Raw genomic sequence first — 15,374 nt, forward strand, 5'->3', positions numbered from 1 at the left:
AAACAAATAAATAAATAAATGTCAGTCAGTAATGGGATATGCATTGCACAGTGGGGAAAAACTAATTTCTTGACTATGTACTGTATACTGCTGAAGATGCTATCTGCTTTCATCAATATGAATTTGAAAATGTGTCCTTCAAGTTAATGGGGTTGTAGGCTGGGTGGTTTATGAATTCCAGCTGTACTCTGGGAAATCTATTGAAGTACTTTGCAAGAAGAGGTCATGTGACCTCTGCATGTTTCATCTATGATGTGCAGGGGAAGAAGTCAATCCAACTTGACTTGTTTGGGCATGCCCTCTGCATAAATTTGGTGTGTGTGTGAATGCATCCCCGTAAATTATTCACCTCTCCAAGACTATGGTTCATGTTGCTCGCACTGCCAAAATGCTTCGTTTTGGGGGTGGGGAGGAAATAGAGAATAAAGAGAGAAGGCAGAAGAAATATATATTCTTAGGTATGTGGTGTATTTCTGAAGGTATCATCATTCTGTGTGGCGCAATTTCTACTTGCTGGCAAGAGGAATGTTTTTGTGAGATCCTCTGTCATCCCTTTATCTACATAGGCTAGAACAGGGGTGGCCAAACTTGCTTAACATAAGAGCCACATAAACTAAATGTCAGATGTTTGAGAGCTGCAAGATATGAATGTCAGATGTTAGAGAGCCACAGGACAGGGAGGGAGGAAAAAAGATGGAAGAGAGGGAGGAGAGAGATGGAAAGAAAGCAACTTTAATTTTAAATGCATTCTCTAAGCTGGCCAACAGAATAGAGGATTGGAGGGCCACACAATATGTGTGAAAGAGCCACATGTGGCTCCCAAGCCACAGCTTGGCCACCCCTGGGCTAGAACCATGCACTCCAGTTTGATGGATCATCATCATTATTACTTGGGAGGGAGAATGGGGGCTCGGGGCATTGCGAGCAAGATGGAGGTATATTCAGAGGTAAAACCAGGAAGAGCAGACTGCAGCAAGAGCAAAAAAAGACTTGCTGTGTACCTGGGAGGTGGGGGGCAGCACAAATCAACAAGCTGGGGTTCTTCATTCAGATGACACAACCAGTCACAGTTAGTGCAAAGCCTGGTTCACAAGCCAGGAACAAACTCTGGTTCAGAATCTAGTCTGTGACCCCCCAACATACTGAGAGGTGTGGCCAGATTTCAGACATGCAATCAACCAGAGCTTAAGTCACAGTTTATGAGATCTGTTGTAGTTCTGAGAAAAGTCCGGTCCTTACCTTAAGCTTGATAACCCTAATAAATTGGCATGATTTAAAGTAATGACGAATTGCAACTCTTAATAATGTGCCGATAACATCATATATCTTCATATGTTCTGAACTATAGTAAAGCAAACTCTGTGGAGAGATGGTTGTGAATGTGTATATGTAGTTATGATTCTGAGTTCTTCTGTTTCATCATCTTGCAATCCTGCGAGTAAACAGGTGTGAGAGCAAGTATTCCGCATCAAATGCTCAATGGCTTGGGTTATGTGTACAAATAGCCTAGTTGATAACTCTGGAAACATTTCATTCTTTGCAACTGTGCTCTGTTTGTGATTCAACATTTTCTGAGCTGCCTGGCTTGGACTGTCTGCTGAAGAGATGGTTCTGTAATCTCTGTAGTTGGCTTAGACAGTGTTTTGGTCATTTACAATTTTAAGATCTACAGAAGGAATGTAATATTGAAAGCCATGGGGGAAAATATAATAGGAAATTGTTAAAAAGAAGGTTGCAATAGCAGTATGTGAGTAATAATATATATAGCTTTGGAACAGATCATAGCTATTCACGAAAGTTAATATGCGGCCCTTTAAAGGACACTAAGCGCATGGTGAAGATGAGCTAAGTACCTCTTTTTCAGAACCCTCTACTGGACTTCTACTTTGCGAAGTGAAAACCTGATGTTGGAAATTTCAGTATGACTGAATAACCGAAGTTGAATATTGAGTTGTCTGAGGAACTGGGAGTTTTACAGAGTTTAGAAGAATTGGTTTTCGGCTCCTGATCCAGTCCTTCTAGAATTTAAACTTCAGGAGTGAGACAGAGAACCAGCAAGTACAGCTGAGAGGTCTAGAAGGACTATGTTGAAGTAACATTCTCAAGCATCGGCTGCCAGTGTGGCAGTGCAGAGGCAATCTGTAGTGTGTCCTGTCCACACCATTACTCAATTAACTGTACAGTTTTGCTCTCCAGAAACAGATATACTCTCATAGCTGTTTCTGTTTGCTTGGGCAATGAATTAGCCTCTTTCTTCAGAGATTTTCCACGTTTTCCATTATGTCAAGGCTTTTTAGTTGTGATATCCTTGGTGGTTTTGTTTATTATGAATTTGAATAGTTACCTTTCTTCAGACAAACTGATAGTAATATGATATTAATCTAAATCCATGTACTATGAAGATAATTTGGAAAATTCTCAAAGAAGATCCAAAGTCGTATGGACACTTCCTAAAGGGCTTTTCTTCTTCCTTTCAATTATCAGTCAGTCAGCAAGATAACTCATCCCAGGTCTGAGTTCTTTTTCATATTTTCCAACAAGATAATGGAAAGGTTAATGGAACAGCCAGTCAACCAGTAAGCAGCCCCACACATAATTCAGGCTTGTCATTTGCGGTTCTTCCTCATACTCTGTACTCCAAATCATGCTGGGATTACTAAATTTAATAACAAGAAGGATCTACATATCCTCACATCACATGGCTATGTATTCTTCTCTTTAATTCATTGAAGTGCTAGATATGGACCTGTAATTTCAGATATCACAAATTACATGGCAGTGGTCCTACTTAACGGTAGCAATGCAGGAGATTATGGAAATGGTGAGGAAAGGGACCTTTTTTTGGTAGTCAGCATTATGGCATCATCTCAAAATCTGAATGCTTGGATTTTTCTGCTCTTTGACCGATTCTTCTGTTTATTTTTCATCTATCAATGTGGAATACTATCCATCTTGTCTGACTTGGTAAATTCACCTTGTTTTCAGTTTGATAAATAAAAAGTCAGTCTACAGTCATCATGACTTTTATCTGAATTAACTCATTGGTTCTTCCAGACAGTAAATTGTGCCATTCATGAATCAGTGATTTCTAAATCAGTTTCCAACCTGGGCTACACAACAATTCTTGGAATCCTAATTCTGTAATATTTTAATTGGAGATAGCACCTGAGATATGCATAGAACAATAGCTTCTAGAAGAAACTTTGGAAGGTGCTAGAGGCCAACCATCTGTCTCTATCAGTATGCACACACACAAAATTTCTTTTCATTCCAGGTTACAGTAACTGAAGAAGGCCAAAATAGTCTCTTAAAACAAACAAAGGGTTCTATAACTTTCAGCCTCTCTCATATAGACATTTCCATAATTGTTTAAAAGTGGCTGCTTAATCAACGGGCAAGCTTTAGTTGATTAATCTACCGATAAAACCATTTTGACTTGATCCAGTTTCCTTAAATTACCTTTAAACAACTTGCTTGATGAATCTAATGCCAAGTTAAATGTGTGTGATAGTATAAAGGTCGGACACAAAGTCATAATTAAAGCACAATTAAACAGTATCTTCTTTAATATTAATGCTGTCAACATATTACATAATTTTAGTTGATAAGTTATTTTGTTGCAAAACAGTGAATTGGTTAGATGTTTGTGTGGTACTGAACTCTCCAAAAGATACCAATTTAATATATAGAAGGAAGTGTGAAATACCTTATAATTTAATAAAGAAAAAACCCTAACTAAAACCCCCCCTGGCCCAATGTAAAAACATAGACATAGGTTAATAGAGAGGTCAGTCAGGTGGCCTGGAGGGTCCTCTCTTTTGGGCTGCTGGTCAGAAGTAATGCTCACCTGGTCTCCCGTCATTACACAGCAAAGAGTAAAATATATGTATTCTAGTGGGAACACCTACTATACACAACACATCTCTGAAATACTAAGAAAATATAAAACTTTTTAAAATTGATAGCTCCAAACCACAGCTTTCATGACTTTAATCTGGGTTCATTTGGGGCCAATTAAAACCTATTTTTATTGTGACTGATTTATTGATAGGAGCTATGATTGTTTCAAACTGTTGATCTAAAACCTCTTGAGTTAACTTTGCATGGTGCGATGCTAGAAAGCAATATAATGAAGGTGCAGGTAAAGTCCAGAGCACAATTATAAGAGAAATGTAAAATAAAATGTGTTGGGCGTTTATACCAGTTGTCACAAGATGTCGCTGCCCACTGAAAGCTGAAATGCTCTTTCTAACAAAGATCAAAGCCCCTCCCAGCCACACAGCAAGAACAAGAGACTGTATGAGGAAGATGGAATGGATACTGCAACATTTCCCACCATCTAATGCCATCTTTGGAGAGTGGATATAATCTTTAAAGCCAGGAATATAACCTACCGTTGCTATGGTTGTTTTGCACCGATGCCTCCTGGTGAGATCTTGGCTGCTGCGGCTGATTCTGCTCCATACAGCTTGTGAAATGGGGAGTGGGCAGCTCCATTATTCTGTTCCAGAGGAATCCCAGCACGGCACCTTTGTGGGCCACATTGCCCAGGACTTGGGGCTGGAGGTGGGTGAACTCATGCCTCGGATGTTCCGGATGGTGTCCCAAGGCCGCAGAGACTATTTTGAAGTGAACCTTCAGAATGGAATTTTATTTGTAAATTCCCGGATAGACCGGGAGGATCTATGCACCAAGTTGCCAGTATGCACCATTCACCTGGAAGTGATCCTGGAGAAACCCCTGAGAGTCTTCCATGTGGAAGTGGAGATCAAGGACATAAATGACAATGCGCCCTTGTTCCCGGCAGCTGAGCAAAATCTGGTTATTGCAGAAAATACTCCTCTGGGCTCATCTTTCCCACTAGAGGGAGCCTCTGATGACGACATTGGTTCAAACTCTCACATCAGCTACAAAATCAGTCCAAATGAACATTTCACCTTGGATGTTCAAAACAATGAGGAACATGGTGAGTCTTTAGTTCTTGTATTGAGGAAACCTCTTGACAGAGAGCTAACTTATGTGTATAATTTATTACTAACAGCCACTGATGGGGGCAAACCAGAGCAAACTGGCACTGCTCACCTGGTGATCAATGTGCTGGATGTAAATGACAATGCACCTGTTTTTAATCAGTCTGTGTATAAAATAAAGCTTTTGGAAAATGCAAATATGGGAGCATTAATTATTAGTCTCAATGCAACAGATCTTGATGAAGGGATTAACAGAGAGGTTACCTATTCGATACGAAGTGTAAACCCGAACAATTTAGGCACGTTGATTAATTTAGATCCAAATAATGGAGAAATAAGATTAAATGGAGAACTTGATTTTGAAACCATAAAATTGGGTGAAATTGGAGTAGAAGCAACTGACAAAGGCATCCCACCAATGAAAGGACATTGCAAACTTGTGATTGAGTTTTTAGATGTGAATGACAATGCACCAGAAGTAACAGTTTCATCCTTGTCGGTACCGGTGCCTGAGAACTCTCCACCCGGGACAGTGGTGGCCCTCATCAGTATCTCAGACAGGGACTCTGGGGCCAATGGGCAAGTGACGTGTACATTGTGGCCACCTGGGCTCCCCTTCAAGCTGACGTCCTCCTTCAAGAGTTACTACTCACTTGTACTGGCTGAGCCACTGGACCGAGAGCGAGTGGCCGAGTACAGTTTGGTGTTGCTAGCCCAAGACCAAGGGGATCCTCCACTGTCATCCAGCAGCAGCCTGCTGGTGCCAATCAGTGATGTGAATGATAACGCACCCACTTTTGCACAGCCCTCCTACACTGTTTTTGTGAAGGAGAACAACCCTCCTGGTGCTCACATCTTCACAGTGTCTGCCTCAGACCCAGATGTGGCTGAGAATGCCTTGGTCAGCTATTGGCTGGATGAGAAGCTCTGGCCTCTGTCGAGCTACATCTCAGTGCATTCAGAGAGTGGGAAGCTGTATGCCCTGCAGCCCTTGGACTATGAGGAGGTGAAGCTGCTGGAGTTCCAGGTGAGGGCCAAGGATGCTGGGCTGCCCTCCTTGTGTGGCAACGTGACTGTGCAGGTCTTTGTGTTGGATGAGAATGACAATGCACCTGCAGTGTCTGGTCTAGCGGAGGATAATCCTACCCTGGTGAAGGTTCCAGTGTCAGCAGGGCATCTGGTGGGCAAGATCCATGCCCTGGACGCTGATTCAGGCTACAATGCCTGGCTTCGCTATGAGTTGCATGATGCATCCAGTGGCTTGTGGCGGGTGGGCCTTTACAGTGGTGAGATCAGCACCACACGTGCTCTGGAGGAGGCAGAGGGCAGCATCATCCAGAATCTGCTTGTTCTGGTGAAGGATCATGGCAAGCCGGTTTTGTCAACCACCGCAACCTTCAGTGTGTCACTGGTGGCCAGTGCCCAGGCTGCCCAGAGTGATGCCCGCCTCTCTAGGACAGGAGGGAGCGCAAAGCCCTTGGCAGACACCACCAATCTCTACCTGATCATCGCCATTTGCTCAGTGTCCAGCTTGTTCCTGCTGGTGATCCTCGTGTACGTGGCACTGCGATGCCAGAGCCAGGACAAGGAGGCAATGATGTATGGCCCTGGCACTGCCACACTGGTGTGTGCCAGTGAAGTGGGCAGCTGGTCGTATTCCAATCGCCACAGCCACATCCTGGCGGGGGTGAGTGGGGATGCTGGTGCCAAAAATGACCTCATGGTTTTCACTCCCAACATTCCTGTGTTGGCTGAGAGTGGGAAGGAGCTGGTTCCAAATGCTGCTGGGCAGGTGAGTTGCCGTAATTGACACATTCTGTTTTCCCACATTTTGGTATTTGTTCCTCCTTGTGGCTTGAAATAGAGAAGCAACTTATTTTGCTCAAAGAAGTACAGTTCTTGTACCTTATTAATTTCTAAAAAGTTTATTTACCATGCATCTCATTGTTTAATTTATGTTTCAATATATTGATACCTCTTCAGTTTCATTCTGGTACAGTACTACTTAATTTCCCCCTTTAATTTCTATTCTTTTTGTATTTTAATTAATACTTGTAGTCTGTAGTGGTCCTTCTGTGACAATGTTACAGTGGTGTTGGGTGTGTGAGGATAATTTGTATTTATTTTAGACAATGAGCTCAACTGTGACCTTGTATCTGTTTTCTTAGGAATGCCTTTCAGATAGGTGGGGTTCAAGCTCTCTGGTGTATTGTGTGGTGAAACCAACCTCTATAATTTTGGTTATTTTTTCTAAAGTCGTAGCAGATAAAATTGTTAAATCAATTAAATTTATTTGCCACTTCTTCAGAGTCCTGTAAAGTTTTGCTGAGTTAAATGGCGGAAGCCCTGAGCACACGTGGCGTGAGCATGCTCCGAGTCCAGTGCCTGCTTATTTAGAAAAATTTTCTGCCACCTGTTCAGAGACCATTCAAATTATATATTCATGAAATCACCATCTAAATAAAGCAGCATGAAACAATCACTGGCTGAAGGCATCAGAGTTCTCTGTTGCCTACCAACATTTCTGAAAAACAGTTGAACAACAGTGATTAAAATGGTTTCTTTCCTGTTTTTAAAAATAAAAACAGTGACCGAGAAGTGGTTCTGTGTTTTGTAGTGGGTGTGCGGTGTGATGGGTTCAGAGGCAATTGCAAGGCTCTGGCTGGGCAGCATCAGTAGCGGGAAGCAGGGTTTGCTTTCACTGCAACAAGCCCTTTAATCCTCTCCCCCCAATTATTGATATGGAATGAAGCAAAGGGATGCAGCTGGGGACATGCTTCAGACGGGAGTCAGATGCATCGCCTGCCACTTGTGTCCTCGGCCACTGGAAGTTGTGCCTGCTCTTTCTTGCATGGTGTTTGTCTACACGTTCCACTTCTTGCTTGCATTTCTTGACAACAATAGTACCTTATGGAAACTTGGAAACTGGTTTTTAGCGGTAATAGAATCTATTGCCGAAATCAAGATGTCTACATAGATTGTTTATTGCACCGTCAGGACTGATCTCCCACCTGTGATTGAATAATAGCATATTATAGGCATATTATAGCATAATGGTAAACAAGAAATTGTGATTGGTTGTTGTAGATTTTCCAGGCTGTGTGGCCATGGTCTTGGCATTGCGAGACCTGACGTTTCACCAGTAACTGTGACTGGCATCACAGTTGCTGGTGAAATGTCATGTCTCGCGATGCCAAGATCACGGCCACACAGCCTGGAAAATCTACAACAACAAATGGACTCCAGCCTTGAAAGCCTTCTACAGCAAAAAAGAAATTGTGACTTTTGCTTTTGTGCAGATAACACAATGTCAATCCCATTTACTAATTTTTAAGCTCTGAATGCCCTTGACCACATTATCTTATAAAATTTTACCAAAAATACAGCAACTAAATTAAATGTAGCTAAATACATAGGCCAAGGTATTTCAAATGGATTATCTAGTTTAAAAATGTAGTTTTAAATCCTGTTCTTGCTGCTAAGTAAATATTAAACAATGCTAGAAATGAGGACTCTCTGCTCACAGATTAAGATCTGCCTGACAAGCTGTGCTGGTTGTGCCTTCAGAGGAGGCAGGCAGTGACATGAAACAAGGCATTTTCTGTGGTGGCACCCTGCTTTGGGAATGCCTTTTCCCTTGAGAGTCACGTGATGCCTACGTTGCTTTCTTTGAGGTGCCAGGCCGAAAAATTTCTGTTCACCCAGACTTTTAATTCAGGTGTCCATTAAAAAACAACCACACTATTTTAGTCCTACAGCCATTATCTTAAAGTTCTGTTTTTATGGTCTGTATTTTTATGGTGGATTTTAATTACTATCTTTTAATGTTTTGTTTTTATCATTTTAATTTTTTTAGCCACTTCAGGCAGGTTTCTGAAAAGATATAACTTTTTTTAAAAAATAAATGTCAATCTATAGTGCATTGCACAGTGGGGGAAAACTAATTTCTTGACTATGTACTGTATACTGCTGAAGATGCTATCTGCTTTCATCAATATGAATTTGAAAATGTGTCCTTCAAGTTCATGGGGTTCTAGACTGGACGGTTTATGAATTACAGCTGTACTCTGGGAAATCTATTGCAAGAAGAGGTCATGTGACCTCCGCATGTTTCATCTATGATGTGCAGGGGAAGCAGTCAATCCAACTTGACTTGTTTGGGCATGCCCTCTGCATAAATTTGGTGAGGGTATATGTGTGTGTGTGTGTGTGAATGCATCCCCGTAAATCATTCACCTCTCCAAGACCATGGTTCATGTTGCCCACATTGCCAAAATGCTTCGTTTTGGAGGTGGGGAGGAAAGAGAGAATAAAAAGAGAAGGCAGAAGGAATATATATTCTTAGGTATGTTGTGTATTTCTGAAGGTATCATCATTCCTTGTGGCGCAATTTCTACTTGCTGGTAAGAGGAATGTTTTTGTGAGATCCTCTGTCATCTCCTTATCTACACAGGCTAGAACAGGGGTGGCCAAACTTGCTTAGCATAAGAGCCGCATAAACTAAATGTCAGATGTTTGAGAGCTGAAAGATATGAATGTCAGATGTTAGAAAGCCAGAAGACAGGGAGGGAGGAAAAAAGATGAAGCAGAGGGAGGAGAGAGGTGGAAAGAAAGCAACTTTAATTTTAAATGCATTTTCTAAGCTGGCCAACAGGATAGAGGAGGATTGGAGGGCCACACAATATGTGTGAAAGAGCCACACGTGGCTCCCAGGTCACAGCTTGGCCACCCCTGGGCTAGAACCATGCACTCCAGTTTGATGGATCATCATCATTATTACTTGGGAGGGAGAATGGGGGCTCAGGGCACTGCGAGCAAGATGGAGGCATATTCAGAGGTAATACCAGGAAGAACAGACTGCAGCAAGAGCAAAAAAGGACTTGCTGTGTACCTGGGAGGTGGGGGGGCAGCACAACTCAACAAGCTGGGGTTCTTCATTCTTCAACAACCAGTCACAGTCAGTGCAAAGCCTGGTTCACAAGCCAGGAACAAACTCTGGTTCAGAATCTAGTCTGTGACCCCCCCAACATACTGAGAGGAGTGGCCAGATTTCAGACATACAATCAACCAGAGTTTAAGCCAAAGTTTATAAGATGTGTTGTAGTTCTGAGAGAAGTCCGGTCCTTACATTGAGCTTGGTAACTCTATTAAATGGGCATGATTTAAAGTAATGACAGAATTGTATTTTAATAATGTGCCGATAAAATCATATATCTTCATATGTTCTGAACTATACATAGTAAAGCAAACTCTGAGGAGAGATTATAATATAATATGAAATGGTTGAAAAGAAGGTTGAAAAAACAGTATGTGAGCAATAATATACAGTATATAGCTTTGGAATAGATCATAGCTTTTCACCAAGGTTAATATGCAGCCCTTTAAGGGCCACTGAGTGCATGGTGAAGATAAGCTAAATACATCTTTTTCGGAACCCTCTGCTGGACTTCTACTTTCCAAAGTGAAAACCTGATGTTGGGAATTTCAGTATGACGGAATAACTGAAGTTAAATATTGAGTTATCTGAGGAACTGGGAGTTTTAGAGAGAAATGTTTAGGAGAATTGGTATTCAGCTCCTGATCCAGTCCTTCTAGAATTTAAACTTCAGGAGTGAGACACAGAATCAGCAAGTACAGCTGAGAGGTCTAGAAGGACTATGTTGAAGCAACATTCTCAAGCATTAGCCACCAGTGCGGCAGTGCAGAGGCAATCTGTAGTGTGTCCTGTCCACACCATTACTCAATTAACTGTACAGTTTTGCTCTCCAGAAACAGATATACTCTCATAGCTGTTTCTGTTTGCTTGGGCAGCGAATGAGCCTCTTTCTTCAGAGATTTTCCACGTTTTCCATTATGTCAAGGCTTTTTAGTTGTGATATCCTTGGTGGTTTTGTTTATTATGAATTTGAATAGTTACCTTTCTTCAGACAAACTGATAGTAATATGATATTAATCTAAATCCATGTACTATGAAGATAATTTGGAAAATTCTCAAAGAAGATCCAAAGTTGAATGGACACTTCCGAAAGGGTTTTTCTTCTTCCTTTAAATTATCAGTCAGTCAGCAAGATAACTCATCCCAGGTCTGAGTTCTTTTTCATACTTTCCAACAAGATAATGGAAAGGTTAATGGAACAGCCAGTCAACCAGTAAGCAGCCCCACACATAATTCAGGCTTGGCATTTGAAGGGTTCTTCCTCATACTCTGTACTCCAAATCATGTAAAGATTACTAAATTTAGTAACAAGAAGGATCTACATATCCTCACCTCACATGGCTATGTATTCTTCTCTTTAATTCATTGTAGTGCCAGATATGGACCTGGAATTTCAGGTATCATAAAGTACATGCAGTGGTCCTACTTAAAGGTAACGATGCAGGAGATGATGAAAATAGTGAGGAAAGGGACCTTTTTTTGGTAGGCATCATCTCAAAATCTGGATGCTTGGATTTTTCTGCTCTTTGACCGATTCTTCTGTTTATTTTTCATCTATCAGTGTGGAATACTATCCATCTTGTCTGACTTGGTAAATTCACTTTGTTTTCTGTTTGATAAATAAAAAGTCAGTCTACAGTCATCATGGCATTTATCTGAATTAACTCATTGGTTCTTCCAGCCAGTAAACTACGCCATTCATGAACCAGTGATTTATAAATCAGTTTCCAACCTGGGCTACACAACAATTCTTGGAATCCTAATTCTGTAATATTATAATTGGAGATAGCACCTGAGATGTTCATAGAACAATAGCTTCTAAAAGAAACTTTGGATAAGTGCTAGAGGTCAACCATCTGTCTCTATCAGTAGGCACACATACAAAATTTCTTTTCATTCCAGATTACAGTAACTGAAGAAGGCCAAAATAAACCCATAAAACAAACAAAGGTTCTATAACTTTCAGCCTCTCCCATCTAAACATTTCCATCATTGTTTAAAAGTGGCTGCTTAATCAACAGGCAAGCTTTAGTTGATTAATCTACTGATAAAACCATTTTGACTTGATCCAGTTTTCTTAAATTACCTTTAAACAACTTGCTTAATGACTCTAATACATACAGTGCCAAGTTAAATGTGTCTGATAGCATAAAGGTTGGACATAAAGACATAATTATATCACAATTAAACAGTATCTTCTTAATATTAATCCTGTCAACATATTACATAATTTTAGTTGATATGTTATTTTGTTGCAAAACAGTGAATTGGTTAGATGTTTGTGTGGTACTAAACTCTCCAAAAGATGCCTTTTTAATATATGGAAGGAAGTGTGAAATACTTTATGATTTAATAAAGAAAAGCTACCTCTAATTAAAAAAACCCCTGGCCTAATGTAAAAACATAGACATAGGTTAATAGAGAGGTCAGTCAGGTGGGCTGGAGGTTCCTCTCTTTTGGGCTGCTGGTCAGAAGTAATGCTCACTTGGTCCTCTGTCATTATACAGCAAAGAGGAAAATATGTGTTCTAGTGGAAACATCTAGTACAGACGACACATCTCTGCAATACTAAGAAAATATAAAACTTTTTGAATTGATAGATCCAAACCGCAGCTCTATGGAAGCCGGATGACTTTCATCTGGGTTCATTTGGACCCAATTAAAACCTATTTTTATTGTGTCTGATTTATTGATAGGAGCTACTGTGATTGTTCCAAAATGTTGATCTAAAACCTCTGAGTTAGCTTTGCATGGCATGATGCTAGAAAGCAACATAATGAAGGTGCAGGTAAAGTCCAGAGCACAATAATAAAAGAAATGTAAAATAAAATGTGTTGGGCGTTTATACCAGTTGTCACAAGATGTCGCTGCCCACTGAAAGCTGAAATGCTCTTTCTAACAAAGATCAAAGCCCCTCCCAGCCACACAGCAAGAACAAGAGACTGTATGAGGAAGATGGAATGGATACTGCAACATTTCCCACCATCTAATGCCATCTTTGGAGAGTGGATATAATCTTTAAAGCCAGGAATATAACCTACCGTTGCTATGGTTGTTTTGCACCGATGCCTCCTGGTGAGATCTTGGCTGCTGCGGCTGATTCTGCTCCATACAGCTTGTGAAATGGGGAGTGGGCAGCTCCATTATTCTGTTCCAGAGGAATCCCAGCACGGCACCTTTGTGGGCCACATTGCCCAGGACTTGGGGCTGGAGGTGGGTGAACTCATGCCTCGGATGTTCCGGATGGTGTCCCAAGGCCGCAGGGACTATTTTGAAGTGAACCTTCAGAATGGAATTTTATTTGTAAATTCCCGGATAGACCGGGAGGAGCTATGCACCAAGATGCCGGTATGCATCATTCACCTGGAAGTGATCCTGGAGAAACCCCTGAGAGTCTTCCATGTGGAAGTGGAGATCAAGGACATAAATGACAATGCGCCCCTGTTCCCGGCAGCTGAGCAAAATCTGGATATTGGAGAATCTGCTTTTCTTCTGGGCTCATCTTTCCCACTAGAGGGAGCCTCTGATGACGACATTGGTTCAAACTCTCAGATCAACTACAAAATCAGTCCAAATGAACATTTCACCTTGGATGTTCAAAGAAATGAGGAACATGGTGAGTCTTTAGTTCTTGTATTGAGGAAACCTCTTGACAGAGAGCTAACTCATGTGTATAATTTATTATTAACAGCCACTGATGGGGGCAAACCAGAGCAAACTGGCACTGCTCACCTGGTGATCAATGTGCTGGATGTAAATGACAATGCACCTGTTTTTAATCAGTCTGTGTATAAAATAAAACTTTTGGAAAATGCAAAAATAGGAGCATTAATTATTAGTCTCAATGCAACAGATCTTGATGAAGGAATTAACAAAGATATTATCTATTCAATAAGAAGTGTAAACCCAAATAATTTAGGCACATTGTTTAAGTTAGATGCAAGTAATGGAGAAATAAGATTAACTGGAGAACTTGATTTTGAAACCATAAAATTGGGTGAAATTGGAGTAGAAGCAACTGACAAAGGCATCCCACCCATGAAAGGACATTGCAAAGTTGTGATTGAGGTTTTGGATGTGAATGACAATGCCCCGGAAGTGACGGTATCATCCCTGTCTGTGCCAGTGCCTGAGAACTCTCCACCAGGGACAGTGGTGGCCCTCATCAGTATCTCAGACAGCGACTCAGGGGCCAATGGGCAAGTAACCTGCTCAATGCAGCCTTCTGGGCTCCCCTTCAAGCTGACGTCCACCTTCAAGAATTACTACTCCCTCGTACTGTCTGAGCCACTGGACCGGGAGCAGGTGGCTGCATACAGTTTGCTGTTGCTAGTTAAAGACCAAGGGGACCCCCCACTGTCATCCAGCAGCAGCCTGGTGGTGCCAATCAGTGATGTGAATGACAATGCACCCACTTTTGCACAGCCCTCCTACACTGTTTTTGTGAAGGAGAACAACCCTCCTGGTGCTCACATCTTCACAGTGTCTGCCTCAGACCCAGATGTGGCTGAGAACGCCTTGGTCAGCTACTGGTTGGATGAGAAGCTCTGGCCTCTGTCGAGCTACATCTCAGTGCATTCAGAGAGTGGGAAGCTGTATGCCCTGCAGCCCTTGGACTATGAGGAGGTGAAGCTGCTGGAGTTCCAGGTGAGGGCCAAGGATTCTGGGCTGCCCTCCTTGTGTGGCAACGTGACTGTGCAGGTCTTTGTGTTGGATGAAAATGACAATGCACCTGCAGTGTCTGGTCCAGTCAAGGATAACCCTACTCTGGTGAAGGTTCCAGTGTCAGCTGGGCATGTGGTGGGCAAGATCCATGCCCTTGATGCTGATTCGGGCTACAATGCCTGGCTTCGCTATGAGTTGCATGATGCATCCAGTGGCTTATGGCGTGTGGGTCTTTACAGTGGTGAGATCAGTACCACACATGCTCTGGAGGAGACAGAGGGAAGCAACAGCCAGAGTCTGCTTCTTCTGGTGAAGGACCACGGCAAGCCGGTTCTGTCAACCACAGCCACCTTCAGTGTGTCACTGGTGGCCAGTGCCCAGGCTGCCCAGAGCGATGCCCGCCTCTCTAGGGCCGGAGGGAGTACAAAGCCTCTGGCAGACACCACCAATCTCTACCTGATCATCGCCATCTGCTCGGTGTCCAGCTTGTTCCTGCTGGTGATCCTCGTGTACGTGGCACTGCGATGCCAGAGCCAGGACAAGGAGTCAATGATGTATGGTCCTGGCACTGCCACACTGGTGTGTGCCAGTGAAGTGGGCAGCTGGTCGTATTCCAATCGCCACAGCCACATCCTGGCGGGGGTGAGCGGGGATGCTGGTGCCAAAAGTGACCTCATGGTTTTCACCCCCAACGTTCCTGTCTTGGCCGAGAGTGGGAAGGAGATGGTCCCGAATCCTGCTGTGCCGGTGAGTTGCAGCCATTATTCTCTTTTGGCATATTTGCCATGTTTTTGTATTCATTA

The 15,374-nt window shown here is 42.3% G+C and overlaps 1 protein-coding gene across 8 annotated transcripts in view; it reads left to right on the forward strand.

The window, feature by feature from the left end:
* The window catches only part of LOC132582139 (protocadherin alpha-C2-like), a 341,397-nt gene that overhangs the window by 136,269 nt on the left and 189,754 nt on the right, over positions 1-15,374 (forward strand). Inside the window, exon 1 of one of the 8 annotated variants that reach the window (XM_060253607.1) lies at positions 4,294-6,762. The exons of 6 other annotated variants lie outside the window; for them this stretch is intronic. In XM_060253607.1, coding sequence (XP_060109590.1) covers positions 4,402-6,762 — 2,361 coding nt within the window. In that variant the 5' untranslated portion in view covers positions 4,294-4,401. Of the gene's footprint in view, positions 1-4,293; positions 6,763-12,846; positions 15,319-15,374 lie in introns of those variants that run through there. One more of the 8 variants, XM_060253606.1, reaches the window with a different exon arrangement.

Source organism: Heteronotia binoei, chromosome 14 (assembly GCF_032191835.1).
Source record: "Heteronotia binoei isolate CCM8104 ecotype False Entrance Well chromosome 14, APGP_CSIRO_Hbin_v1, whole genome shotgun sequence".
NCBI lineage: Eukaryota > Metazoa > Chordata > Lepidosauria > Squamata > Gekkonidae > Heteronotia > Heteronotia binoei.